Consider the following 14,976-nt stretch of genomic DNA (forward strand, 5'->3'; position numbering starts at 1 on the left):
GGAGTCTCTCTTTTTCTTGTAAATCTACTTTTTTCTTTTGTTTTCAAGTGAATTCAATAATCAGGGAAGGTGCTAGTTTGAGAGCACTGGGAGTTGGAGATCCTCCATCATCAGTCTAGAGATTTCCTTACCCAGAGAAACAGAAGAGAAATTCTTGTCGAGTTGTCCAGTTCTGCACCCAGCTCAGGTGAGGAACTTTAACAGGAGGATTCTCTAAGGGGACACACCCAGTGGATTCCCTGAGATAATACTACATTTATTTTCACTCGGCATCAGCAAGACCCAATGCTATTTTTTCCTAATTTGTTAATAGAGCTAGCTCAGCAATCTATCTGCCTGTCTCGGACCAAAAATCTAACACAAGTCCTACTTACTCCACTGGGACTAACAACATGCAAGCTAAGCATTTACTTAAGTGCCTCCCTTTGCAGAGGTCATTATCAGGTATGACATGCCAACTGAAGTGACTAGATTCTTGCCACTGATTTTACTTGCCCTCTGTCCATTAAGCAATGCAAAGAGAAAGGAATTCAGCAGAAGCTTCAGGGAACTCTCAGCATGAGGTTTTCCTCTCTGGTGCAGCATCCTAGGACATATTCTTGGACTCTTTCACCTATCCCTATGGGCTGGGTTCTCATACTTAACAGACTGGGGGCAGCAACTTCCCTCTAATAAAAACAGCTAGAAACAACTCTCAAATAGAACGAATCATTTGGAAACCTACCAGGCAAACACTGTGTGAACCCTATGTGCACCAGTGTAAGGGATATAACACTAGCACAGAAAGTCTAACATTTAGGAAAGAAGGGAAAGAGGCAGAGAAAGGAATTTCTGTAAGAGGAAACGTCTAGGAATACCCAGGAGAAAACTTAGTTTTAGGGGTGTTTCAGTTCTATTTAACATTAAATGAAAACTCCCAAGATACACATATCGCTACAACTGTCTTAGAAGAAGAGAAAGTGTGTCTGGGTTTGTGTATGCAAGCATGCACACGTGTGTGCCTGCTTGGATGGATACATGTATGCCAGTAAGCACATCCTCCAGTCCACAAGTACCTGAGCACTGTGAAATGAACAGCCCAAAACTGCTTTTCTTGTTTGAAGTCACACTAAAATAATAAATTCTACTGAGGGACATGCAGAGCTAGATTCCAGCAGAATAAAATTGATTGATGCAGCCCTAACGAATTACACCATGTGTTATCCAGCCCACTGAACATTCCCATGGACAGCATTTTTTATTCAATACTAAAAAGATACTAGTTCTAAAGACTGTTACAAAGTGCTTGTTTCAGTTACCTTCTAAAATCAGATCATTTTTACCCCAGGGTCTGCCATTTAATTTGTCCTTTAGCAGTACAGATCTTGGAAGAGTACAGGGTGATTCTAGTTCCTCTTCCACAGTAAGTATTTTGTCTACTACTGCAGCTCATACTGTCTGCACAACAGACCACGTTTATCCCTGTAGACTTCATCAAGGAGAAAAGTATGTACACACTGCTTAGCACTAAGCCTTTATCTCCTCGAAGCCTCACACGCTGCCTTTCTGATTCTGACATACAACTATCAAAAATGTTTATGGCTTTTTAGTTCAAAATACCCGTGGCAGCCGGCCACAGTGCCATTTACATAGCATGATACTGAGGTTGTATGTTGCATGGCCAAGGCACAAAGACCTTTGGGGGTATATGGCTTACCAGGATAACACTGGAAGACTGTCCCAGGTGGAGACAGACAAACTTCATGTGACTCGTATTACACTTTTTGGCTGCACTGGTCCCTGAAGAGAACATGCTGTCAGGCGCGGCCACAATGCCTCTTGGAAGGCATTAGTCGGCATTGTTTCAGGAGGGAAGCAGAGACTGAACCAGCATTAGGGGACCATGGCCTGGAAAAAAAGAAAGAAAGAAAGAAAGAAAGAAAGAAAGAAAGAGAAAGAAAGAAAGAAAGAAAAAGAAAGAAAGAAAGAAGGAAAGAGGGAAAGAAAATGAAAAATTAAATCAACAATGGAAACACACTGGCCATCTACTTCTGTTCTCAAAGAAAGAAAGAAAGAAAAAGAAAAATCAACAATGGAAACACATTGGCCATCTACTTCTGTTCTCATACCCATTTTGCACAAGTAGTTCACATTTAATAACACAGAAAGAAACACAAAATCAGAATGGTACTTTACATGAAGAAGTTTTGTAAGTCCTTGAGAAAAGGTTGTTTTTCTCACAAGCAGTTAACAGATGCCGCCCTAACTTTTCTGTGCAACAGTATTACACGATTGTGGCCACAAGATGGCAGATTTTTGTCAAATGCAGGCAGGGAGCAGTACAAACACAAAGCAGGTTTTCAATTTCTCTATCAAAAAATGCCTTTGTCAGCGTGTTTTATAAAGGTAGTACAACAGCCCTTATCAGAAGAATTAAATAGGGAAATGCTAAAAAGGACAACTTCTTTTAGCTTCTGGTTCAGGTTAGGAATTACTGACAGAAGATTTTTTAAAAAGTTTGCAAGGATTTCATATTCTGCAGTATATGATTTTACCCCACATTTTATAGAATTGATATATACTGGAATTACTTTGAAATTACTATAGCTTTATTAAAATCATTATGATAAGAAGATATGTTGGACTATATTTTTACAAATGCCAGGAAAAGAGAGTAAACTGTCGTAAAGGCAGCTATGATGAGGCGAAGATCTTAGTCCAATTTAAACTGTATATATAATTTATATTAAAAACTATAAAGCTCCGTAGACTTTTGACCTGGTTTCAGCTGGGATAGAGTTAATTTTCTTCCCAGTAGCTGGTATAGTATTATGTTTTGGATTCAGTATGAGAAGAATGTTGATAACACACTGATGTTTTCAGTTGTTGCCAAGTAATGTTTCGTCTAAAGTCAAGGATTTTTCAGCTTCTCACGCCCAGCCAGCAAGAAGGCTGGAGGGGCACAAGAAGTTGGGAGGGGACACGGCCAGGACAGCTGACCCCAACTGACCCAAGGGATATTCCATACAATGTGACATCATGCCCAGTATATAAACTGGGGGGAGTGGGGCTGGGGGGAATCACCGCTGGGGAACTAACTGGGCGTCGGTCAGCAGGTGGTGAGCAATTGCATTGTGCAACACTTGTTTTGTATATTCCAATCGTTTTATTATTATTGTCATTTTATTATTGTGTTGTTATCATTATTATTTTCTTCCTTTCTGTTCTACTAAGCTGTTCTTATCTCAGCCCACGAGTTTTATCTTTTTTTTTCCTCATTTCTCTCCCCCATCCCACTGCAGGGGGAGGGAAGTGAGTGAGCAGCTGCGTGGTGCTTAGTCACCAGCTGGGGTTAAACCATGACAAGTTTAAAAAAGCTGTGTCTGTTTATATGAGAGAAGAATCCCTGTCTTACACTATGGAAATGTTTACTGGGGTTTCATGTATCACTAATGTGATTCACTTGGATTGTATACAGAAGCTACACCTGCTCCAGAGCCACTTTTCTTACAGTTTCTAGGCAGAATCAAGGCAATGTAGGGTAAAGCTCTTCAGGGAAAGCATACATCTTCCTAGTGACCTGCAGAATTGAAGCTGTAGCTTCAACTTAGAAAAATAATTAGTAGCAAGCTAATGCTACTGTTCCCTCAATGCCTGTCTCTAGGACCATATGCACCTTCTGATGAAGGAAAGATATTGAGGTGATTCCAGACATCAAGCTTGGTGGTGTTTTGCGTTAGTTGACCATAGAACAAGTTCTCTTTACCAGAGATTCACAGACTAAGAGATGCTGACATCAATTTAGCCAAAGAATTACATATGATTGCACCTTCTCACTTGTTCTGAACATTAAAACTTTTTTCACCATGTTTGTATTTTGGTGCCTGTGATTTGATGATGCTATGGCTAATCAGCCTTAGAAGAGTAAAATATTTATAATTAATTGTTTTTAACAAATGTACAAGTCACCAGAAACATTCTTCTACATAATAAAAGCATCATGTCTGTAAAGCCAGATGTTTTAGTATTTCCCAGTTCAAGAGGTAAGATCATTATCACCATTTGGTAAGGACAAATGTAGTGTTTCTTAAGAACTCTGTACCATAAATGACAAGTAATTGTTCAGAAATGGATCTAAGTGTTATCATGTGTCACAGTGTGAGTCACAGGGTCAGGCTAGTGACAAAAAAGCAGACACTATATAGATATATATAAATATTATGTGTTAGATACAAATTAATCCTTCCTGCCCATAGAGTAGCAGTGGTCAGTCCTCCTAGGGAGTAGTATTTCCAGTTTGGGGACTTCAAGAAAGGTGTGGACTCACTGGAGAAAGGCCAGAGGAAAGCATTAAGAATGCTCAGATATCTAGAAACTATGACCTGGGAGAGAAAACCTGAAAACACTTGATTGTTTAGTCTAGTGAAATCTTGAGAGAATCATAATGCTACACAAGTGTGCAAAAAGTAGCTGCAGAGGAAAGCAAACTGTTCTCATGTCTACTGAGAATGGATATAAATTGCAATGAGAAAGACTCTGCTCAGATACAGAAAAAATTGTTTCAAGACAGTACCAGACAAGTGGTATCGCTGGAATGGATCAGCTAGGGAATTCATGGGGTTTTAAGAAGAGCTTGTACAATCATCTGTCAAGAATGATGGAGGTAGAATTGATCTTTCCCCTCTGGAGTTCCCCCCAGCCTCACTTTCTATGAGAATTGTGCTCACCAGGTTCGTACACAGCTCTCTGGTTTTTCATAGCATAGTGCTCACTGCAAGGACTGGCAATCACAGGGAGACCCTGGAAACCCGCCAAGGGAAATCCTACACTCATCAAGCTTCCATTATAGGCAGGCTTCAGTTAGCCCAAATATATCATTATGATTACTCCTTAAGCACCTGCAATTGCAAAACACAAATAATAATTTTATAATAATTGTTTTATTAATTCTGATGATATCTTTGTGGAAGCAGTCACGTCAAACTGGGAACTGAACTACGAGAGACTTATAATTACTTTTATTACAGCAACGCAAACAGTCCAGCAACATACGGACTAATGTTGTGTTGGGAAGTACCAGTATTTTCATGTGAAGGACGGATACGAGCAAGGGAAAAGCACCGTAACAAAACAAAGCATCTGAACCAATGTCACGTAAGAGGCCAGGAGCCAGAGGTCTTGGACCGGCGCTCCCTGTGCAGAGACCGGTGGCTCACCCCCGCCGTTGCAGTGGATTACCGTAGGAACCTAAAAGCATGTTTCCTAAATACGGTCAGGCTGAAACTTCCTTTGGGGTTGAAACCAGAAGCATCGGCATCGCGTTTGAAGGCGCACGACGGGCAGAAGGCAGCGAGGAGTGGAGTCCCTCACGGCACTCCTCCGCCGGAACTGCGCCCCGCGCCTGGCCTGCGGCCTGGGGCCGGCCACCCTCGGGCGGCGGCCCGTGGCCCATCCCTACAGGGCAGGCGTGCGGGAAGAGACCCCGCCTAAGGGAAAGCTGCAGCGGATCGCCAGACCTCACCGACTCAAGACCAGAGGCTCCGTATCAGCCTTCTGCAGCGGTGGAAACGCATCCTGCCCCTGGAAACAACTTCAGTCGCATGCTACGCCCACCCTCGCCTCTCTTCTCTCTCAGATAACAGACCACGTCCATCTGAGGACTGCCAGTGCCCATCGACAACGCGCCCGCCATGCCACTCCGCAAACATCGCCTCGGCGACCGGTTTACGGGAGGTGCAGATGGCTGTGGTCGGCGCGGGGCAGCCGCGCTGGGGGCGGGGAGGGCGGGCAGGGCTCCCGGGGCCGCCCGGGCTCCGCCGCGGGCAGGAACCCCCAGCGCCCCCCTCGGGTTTCCGCCTGGCAGCTCCCGCCTCGGCGCCGTCTCCCCGGGAGACGGGCGGCGGGGCGGGCGCGGCGCCGAAGGGCAGGCTGGCCCGCCCTCACCTGCCCCGAGGGGGGGGCTCCCCGCGGTGGGCAGGGCCGGGCCGCGCCGAGGCGGGCCGCGCCGGGCCGGGGTGCCGCGGCCCCGCCGGCGGCTCATGCGCAATCGCCCGGGGTGGCGGCGCGCGGCGGCGGGAGCGGCGGGAGCATGGCGCAGCGGGTGCTGCCGCTGCCCAGGCAGCAGTCCTTCTGCCCGCCCACCGTCCCCAACCCCTTCGTCCACCCGGGGCGCCTGAGCGCCAGGGACAAGCTGCGGGTAAGGCTGGCGGGGCGGGCGTGAGAGGGCGCCGGGGCGCGCCCTGCCCGGCGGGCCGGGGCCGGGGCCGAGGCCGGGGCCGGGGCCGCCCGGTGTCGGGATGCGCCCGGGTGCGGAGGGGAGGCCAGGCGGCAGAGCGGCGGGGGAGGCTGTCAGCCCCAGCGGACGCTGGCTGTGCTGCGCTGCGCCGCGCCGCGCCGGGCGCGGTGTCCGGCCGGCCGGTCTGAACCGGACTTACTTTCGCCGCTCTGAACCAAGGGGTCGTCACCGATGCGGTGTGAAGGTCAGTGGTCCTTCTAAAGAGACCTCCTTCCGATGGGAGAATGCCACGGTGCGAACGAATACTGTTTAAAACTGCCGCCTGCTCCGCCGAAACCGCTGCCCTGTCTGACAGGAGCACGGGCGCTGCTGGGGCCTACCTACCCTGCCGCCCGGTCCCGCCGCAGCACCGCGCTTACAGCCCGGTGCCGAGCCGTCAAGGGGCAGCGAGTAGCAAACCTGACGCTCAACATCCACAGCTCCTGTGCTTTCCAGGAAACGGCACCTAGTAAGAACAGATCCTTCCCAGGTACGGCACGGTTTCCTTCCTGATCTAGCCTGGCGATAGCAGAAAATGAGTAGGTTATGTAAATGGCCAAAGCAAAGATGCAAAAGGTGTTCGGCATTAAAAAGCCACCGTTTCTTGAAGTGAAGTTCTTCAAGCTGTCCCTCCTCAGATTTCACAAACTGCATGCTTGCTCAACACACACACACAGGCTTATCGACTTCAAACTTCTGACACAAGATTTGCAACACGCTTTTGAGAAGATTTGCACAATCATTACAGGTAACACGACTCCTAGAGAAAGGAGTCCTGTTTAACTCCGGTTTGCATCCCATTTGAATCACAAGAACGAAATACTGTCCATCTAGCCATCGTGTCAAATGCCTCAGCTCTAGAATGAAGATGATAATTTCTCTCTGGTATGATAAGCTAAAACAGAAAATAACTTTTTACAGTAATCCTCTTTCGGACACTTAACTCACTTTAGGCTGATTTTAAGCCTGGGTTATGGGGAGGGATGTTAATCTCTTGTTTCCATATTGCAGTGTGGACAACAAAAAAGGTATCCTCAATTCCACTGGGTTACTGACTGGTGTCACTGGGTGAACTGAATTAGGGTTCTGAGCTGAATGCTGTCCCAGTACAGGTTGTGTACAAGCATACACAAGACTTACAGGGTACTTTTACAATCGAGAAAGCAAACAGTATTTCTGGGCTTTGATTTTTAGAAACATTCTCTAAAAAAATTGAGCTGATAAACCAAATATGAACCGACATCTCAGTGAAGACAATGAGGACATCTGTGTGTAGGTGAACTTACAGCATTGTCTGCTGATTGTTATAAATATCTGAGGCTGATGTGCAACTAAATATTTTATGTTTCATATAGCTCTTCCTCAAGTTATAAACAATGTTTGCCCTGAAGGTACCTGGGTGGGGGAAATGTGAGAAACCCGGAAAACAATTTCAAATCCTCTTATCCCGATGTTTTACTAGCAGCCTGAAACACATTTCAAATGCATCTGAATCAGTAGCTGTAGGCATGAACCCCGAGGTAAGGAAAATAGTTTCTTAATGAGGTTCCAGAAATGGACAGCTTTCTGTGCTGCCTGTTCTTTCTAGAGGATGCACAGACTACTTTCAAAAGCTTGCAATTTTAAGCTACAATTACCATTTTAGCAATCATAAATATATCCTACTTTTTCCCTTCAGGAGGAAGGGATGAAAAACATGGCGTGTCTTAAGGCAAGATACACTCCATACATAACTCCACAATGCACCTGGAAGGAAAAGCACCCGGCTGGGTTAGGGCCCGGTGCTAGTGAGCTTTGAAGCAAAACTGCAGGAGTCACAGAACTTTAAAGCAGAAAGACACAAGAGAGACAACCTTTTTGTATTGTGTATTGCTCCCTTGTGTTCTCTTTCCCCTATAGTCATAGAGACTAGGATACTTCCTACTGTCTGCTTTATCCTGTAAACACCTGCTCCTGTCTTGCCCAGCACTGCATATCGGACCAGCTGGGAATCAGAGCCTTACCAGAGAGTGTTATTGTAAACTTCAGAAAAGGGAAGTGCCCCTTCTCTTTCCATTTAAATCAAATGGAGTGTATCTCCATTCTTGCATGTTAAAGGACTGTTTTGTTATATTCCCCCTATTCTATACTATTCCTTCAACATACACTGATAAAAACAGATACAATTTCAAAACTGTCTCTGGGAGCCCAGTGCTGTATTTTCATATGTTGGTAAACTCCCTGAATGTAAAGGCTCCTGTCCCCTGATCAATGGAGCCTGAAAGTGAGACAGGCTAGCTGTTTGCATTTCATTCATCTTCAAAGATAAAAATAGGCTGTAGCCAGACTGAAAAGTGGAGTGAGAAGATTTTACAATTTTTTTGCCAGTCCTTGTATCACTAGTAGTTTGCCAGCCAATGAGATTTTTGTCTGTCTTTGCAACGTGCAAAACAAGGATCAGTTGTGCTGTGCTAAACATCTGCATGTACCACCAAACAAGATTTTAAAACAGTTGTTCAAATACTTCTGGTTTCCATCTTCTAACTAAAGCTGGTTGCAATTCAGTGGTGGGATTTTTCTTTTTTTAGTTTTAGTTCTGTTCATCCTGATTGCTCACTTGCCTTCCTGACTTCGGAACTGCAACTGCAATGCACAAATACTAGTTAAGTCATTACTAGATTCCACTTTATTCAGAAGAGATGCTCAGTGGATTTATGTAATGGTGAACTATGTAATGGCACAACCAGCATGCTATAAGTGTTATTTTCAACCCTGTACCTGGAAGCAAGTGGCTAGACTGCCTGGCAGAGCTGTGACGTACTCTGGACACTCATGGACGACCATGTCTTGCTGTGCGTGTACTGCTTTGGAAGACAGTCCATCTGATCACAGTTTCAGATGTCAGGGGAGTTCAGCTGGAGTTGGGCTTCATTCTGGTCCCCGGCCTGCTCTTGGGCTGCTTCCTAGATAACTTGTCAGCAGCTGAAGTTGAACAAAATTTCAAGCTGAATTCTGTGGCTTTCTGATAGACCTGCTTTTCTCCTTCCTGGGTTCCTGACATCAGTGACAGTATAATCCCATGTATTGCTCAAGAGTTGGTCAGTTGTGGGAATGTGACCTGGACTGCAAGGACTACTGCAGGTGTCTGCAACGACTGCAGTGACAGGCTATGCAGTTGTTGCAGGCACCTTAAACAGAAAGTACACAGGTGATTCCAAAAGTGGGAAAAGGTTCTTTGGATGACTCAGAATAATCTTCGTGCTTACTGTATACAGAAGCTGGAGTGGCTCTGAGCAAAGGAGGCTGAGGGGAGACCTTATCACTCTCTACAACCACCTGAAAGGAGGTTGTAGTGAGGTGGGTACTGGTCTCTTCTATCAAGTAACTAGTGATAGGACGAGAGGAAAGGGCCTCAAGTTGCACCAGGGGAGGTTTAGATCAGGCATTAGGAAAAATTTCTTTACTGAAAGGGTTGTCAGGCATTAGAACCGGCTGCCCAGGGAAGTGGTGGAGTCACCATCCCTGGAGGTATTCAAAAAACACATAGACGAGGCACTTCAGGACATGGTTTAGTGGGCATAATGGTGTTGGGTTGACAGTTGGACTTGATGATCTTAAAGGTCTTTTCCAACCTAAACAATTCTATGATTCTATGATCCTACTTATTAGTTACTAAACTTTGAACCTGTATTTTCTTCTGTATGTTTTTCTTCTATACTTTTTTCTTTTCTAGCCTACCTTGACCTTTCTCTTTTCTGTCCTTTTCTTACCCTACTCTGCAGCTGATGGAGCAGAAATCAACTCTGCCTCATTACACAGTGACCTAGAAAGCCAATAGCCTGCATCAGCAAATCAGTACCACCTGTGCATCTGCCTAAAATAGATTAATGAATTTATTAAAGTTTTGAGGAAGGGATTGTTTTGCTTTTGCTATTGCATTCTTTATTTTTCATTGTAGGTCAGTGCATTTTTTTTTCCATAAAGCAAAAAGTTATTTTAAGTCAAAACACACTGAGTTATGCTTATGCTGCCCATTCTGGGTAACTGAATGCAGCTGAAATGTTGAACTGGGACTATAAATCATAGTACAAGGGGATGCATATGGAGAAAAAGACACATCTGATTTTGAGAGACAAGCAAGGAGGCTCGGTTGGTTTAACTTGCTACCTGACTTTTTCAGATTGGCCATGACTGGCACCAGAGAGTGGGAGCAATAGATCTCCAGGGCCAAATCTCTCATACCCAGCTACTGAACCCATTTCTGTTATCTAGAGCAGTCCTTTTCCTGTTGTCCATGAAGTTACGGTTAAAATTCCATAGCTAGTTGTATACAACTGTTACATAAAAGCAGGAAATAATCACACCTGAATGTTCAGACCTCTCCTGGAAATATGTTATATGGCAGTGCTTACAGAACATAAGCATCAACACTGTGTACCTGCTTCTCATGCTTATCATAATTTACACTCTCCACTATCAAGTTTGGTCTGTTGTCACTGTGCCTTTTGTAACACAGAACTGAGTCCTGAAGGCCCAAAATTCCTGTTAATCCTCATCAGCATCACAGGGTTTAGAGCCAGAGGCCAGAGCCTCTCCTGAATATTGACAAGAGGATAGTAAGAGGAGTTTATGTGAAGATGGAAGGGATTTGGTGGGGAGGGAAAGGACCGTGTTGATGAAAGGAAAATTAGAACCAACCTACTATATCAAAGAATTGGATAAATAATACTCAAAGATGCTTATATTCCAAATGTACTACAAACATTTTTTTCTGTTTAAAGAAAAGAGGTAAATTGAAATCCACTGGGTTGCTTAATAATCATAGCTCAAGTATGTAAGTTACAAGCTATTTTGTAAAACTTACTTATTATTAAAAGCCTTGCTTTTCCTGTACATAAGTAGCCATTGCTAAAGAGCTGACTAGAAAGGCTGATTTTTGAGAGAGGAACACTGTTGTTCAGTTGTAGATTTTCTTAAAAAATAGTAAAGCATAAAAATTAGTAAGCTCACATGCATAAGTTCAACTAGCACAACTCTCCTTCAATAGCTTCTACTGTACTTCTGAACTGGTGGAGCTGTCAGTCTGTGACCAATGATGCACGCTCATTAAAGTTTTGAGGGACTTTTAGAAACATAGCCCAAATAAAATAAAAAAAATCACTATTACAATTCTGCTTGGGTGTGTATTGTTTTGTGCATATCTATGCACACATTGCAGATCCTCATCAGTGAGTGGTAGCTGAGCTGGATTAGCTGCCAAAAGGAGTTGAACCGTTTACTAGCTTACCAGGAATGCTAGGCTATGACTTCTCCTTGCTAACACAGCTCACCTGCCTCCCAGACCTGTGCTTGCTCAATCTGCATAGTGCTGTGTTGCGCCATAAAGGCCAACCTTCAGGATATAGTTTCTAACCTAATTTACTGGGGTAGAACAATTAAGAATTTCTTTCTGCCCTGCCCTGTACCACAGCTGCCTGTTAACAAGGTTGTGCCAATATACCTGTTCCCTGGAGCTGTGCACGAAAAAATGCAAGCTAAAAATTCCTTAGGGGGGGCTGGGGATGATATTTGAGGATTATTTGCAACCAGGGCATGTTAGTGTTTCTCCTTCCCTCCACTCCCCTTACAAACATACATGAAGAACTGAAGAAACAGTGAACAGGCTTGGATCTGTTTTATACTGGTTTTGCTACCTAGCTTGGTTGTCTATGACCATAGCAGAACTCTCTCAGCAGTTTCTTTTGCTTCAAGTTAAAGCAAGCTAATAACAGTTTCCTGATTGCGGGGAGGAAAGGGAACTAAGCTTTCTCTATTTATTATGAAAAATTCAAGGGTGTCCTAGCACAGAGGTTAATATCTAAGACGCTTCAAACAGGAGGCAACAAGTTAATCTCCATAATCAGAAGGGTTCTACTGCATGTTTGCAGCAGGCGGTGAGCAAACCACTTCCAAAGGTGATGAGCCAAGAGCTGCTACAGCAGCTTCAACAGCACTGTAAAGTCTGAAACATTGCCTTAAACCACAGGTTCAGTTTTACTGAAAACTCCATTTCGCCTAAGTTCCAACTAGGGGAAATGAAGTTGTGTTGTGTGTACACTACTCCAGGCAGTAGTAGTGAGGATCACTTGTAGCAATAATGTGACTCAACACAAGATTTGTCGTTTTGAAAGGGCAAGAGTACATTTTAGTCATCTTAACAATCCCACTTGGCTTCTAGACAGGCAGCTAGTGACAGAAGGCTCTGTAGCAGAGATATGTATCAGCTGGGCAGACTCATCTGAGCTGGTTGTATGCTGCAGACCAAGTCTAAGTATAAACTAAAGCCAGCAAACTCTGTTTACCCTCTCTGTCTAACAACATCCAAGCTAAAACCTGAATATTCAGATGTTCCAGTTCTTCCTGAAATGGGAACCCAAAAGTGAAACTGAAATCCTGTGAATGACTGACTTCCCATATGAACACTGGAATCATTACTGCTTTCCTGCCTAAATCACATAGCAGTAATGTTAGTATTTGAAAGTCCATATAATGTAACTACACAGATATCAGTGGCATTCCTGTTGATACCATTTCTTAAGATTTTTCCCCTCTTTTTTCCCAGACTATTCTTCAGGGGATTATTTTGCTACCCCTCCGTGCCATATGCATTGCATTCATTTTACTGCTAGCATGGCTGTTTGCATCAATTGCAACTTTCCGTCACCCTGGAAAAGGATCTGTGCCGCTGAAAGGATGGAGAAGGTAAAGTGACCAATATTTGTGAAAACTCTGTGCTTTTTTTTTTTTGTAATAACACAAAGCCAGGGTCTAACGCATTTTTTTTTCCTCTCACTTGTTTTCTCCTTTTGACTAAAGAGGAGTACTCAGTCAAATCTTAGTTTTACCCATTTAGGTGAAGCAACTTTTTGATGAGTGTATTTTACAACAATAGTGGAGCTTTTTAAATAGGTAGATTTTCAATTGTCTTGAGGCTAAAACAAATCTGTATAAAAATCTTTATAGACTATTTGTAAGCCAGGACTTATTTTAGTAATAATACTGATAGGAATATTTGAGAAAAGAAACTCATTAAGAAAAGTATTTGGTAATGTTACATAGGCTGAGTTTCTCTGTAGCCCTTGTCATTCCTGCTATGCTATAGTTTATGACAAAATTAGCTTTGACAGCTCCTCTCTTAGCTATGTTGCCCTTGAAGGAGTACTGTACAGCTGCCTCTGTGGGTTCTGGGTTTCAGTTGCTCTGGGTTTCTGACCTCAGAGTAATGAAGTTCCCTTCTAGCTGTGATGCACAGCAGCTGCACGCAGGAGGAGGAGGCACAGGAAGTGAATTCTAACAAGGCTGAGAGATTACGAAGAGTCCCGTGAAGGGAAGATGTCCCCTGCTGAGGGAACATGTCCCAGTAAGGGAACAGGGTCATTTAATATTACTTGTTTAAAACTGATAGTAAAAGAACTATCAGAACTGGTATCAGAGTTACCCAAGTTCTTACAAAAAGGACACCGAATCTGCTAATTACCCACCCTCCCCTCGCAATAGTGTTGTGCTACAATGCTGTAAAATATGGCAAGAGAAATAGTGTACCTGGGAGAAGGTTTAGCAAGGTGCTGTACCTTGCCTTATCTTTAAAATTATAATCTGGTTTCAACATGAAAAGGTGATGTTCCCTTCCCTGCTTCTACTCCTTCCCCTTTAGCCCTACACTCTCCCGGTGAGTAGTATTGCTACCTTGTGCCTGGCCCCAGTGCTGCTGAGAACTAGGAAACCTATTATGGGCTTTTCTTTTAAAGTACAAAAGAAATGCTAACTGTAAGATGGATGATATTTTTGTGTTTCTGTTTACAAGGAGGATGATCCAGACAACCCTCTCATGCCTAACTCGTATGCTGTTCTTCGTAATGGGTTTCCAAGTTAAAGTAAAAGGGAAAATAGCAAGTCTACTGGAAGCCCCAATCTTTGTTGCAGCTCCTCATTCAAGTTTTTTTGATGCCATTATTTCTGCCCTAACTGGAATGCCATCAATAGTGTCTAGAGCAGAGAACCTGTCAACTCCGGTACTTGGCAGTAAGTATTTATGAAAAAATAAAATGTTAGAAGTCAGCAATTTGACATTAGGCCAAAAGTCTTATCTCTGAAAGTGATTTAAGGGCAGACGTCTTAAACCTTTAGGTTTCAAAGATACTGACAGATTATTTCTAGTGAAATCCCTGTGACAAGTTATCTTTCTGAATTGGTCAAAATGTCTAAAACTATGCCGTTTCTTTTCAGATATGAAATATAATATCACTTTAAATTTGCTTTATACTGAAAGGATGTCTTCTAACTGCTCAGGCTAGAAGCTTTCTCTTAAAATTCTCCTAGTAGATACCTTGAGAAATCTGTTCGACTGCTGTCTTTTAACAGTGTGTCCCACAAATGTACAACATGGATTAGTGAAGGTTATTTCAAAACAGACCCAAACTACAGCATTCTGGAAAATACCGTATTTATAAGTTTAAACTTGCAGGCATTTTTGCGGATATTTTTTTTTTAATGGGAGTCAAACCAGGAAAGAATAAAAGAGAAGTTACTCAAAAAGGCAAAGAATGGAAGAGATCAGATGACTCATGCTTGTATTATTTCCTCCTCCTTTTGGCACAGAAAGAATCCTCATTTGCATTATTACTAGAATCAGCTGTAGACTTTCTGCTGGCTGTACAGCAACCCAAAACTAAACTCAGTAGGCAACATAGAAAAGTGTCTTTGTA

General features: G+C 43.6%; 1 protein-coding gene across 1 annotated transcript in view; it reads left to right on the forward strand.

The window, feature by feature from the left end:
* Positions 1 to 5,900: 5,900 nt before the first annotated feature.
* The window catches only part of LPCAT2 (lysophosphatidylcholine acyltransferase 2), a 33,530-nt gene continuing 24,454 nt past the window's right edge, over positions 5,901 to 14,976 (forward strand). The window contains exons 1-3 of the mRNA XM_069793689.1: positions 5,901 to 6,175; positions 12,834 to 12,973; positions 14,076 to 14,293. Coding sequence (XP_069649790.1) covers positions 6,068 to 6,175; positions 12,834 to 12,973; positions 14,076 to 14,293 — 466 coding nt within the window. The 5' untranslated portion in view covers positions 5,901 to 6,067. The remainder of the gene's footprint in view (positions 6,176 to 12,833; positions 12,974 to 14,075; positions 14,294 to 14,976) is intronic.

This window comes from Haliaeetus albicilla, chromosome 10, assembly GCF_947461875.1.
Source record: "Haliaeetus albicilla chromosome 10, bHalAlb1.1, whole genome shotgun sequence".
Taxonomy (NCBI): Eukaryota; Metazoa; Chordata; class Aves; order Accipitriformes; family Accipitridae; genus Haliaeetus; species Haliaeetus albicilla.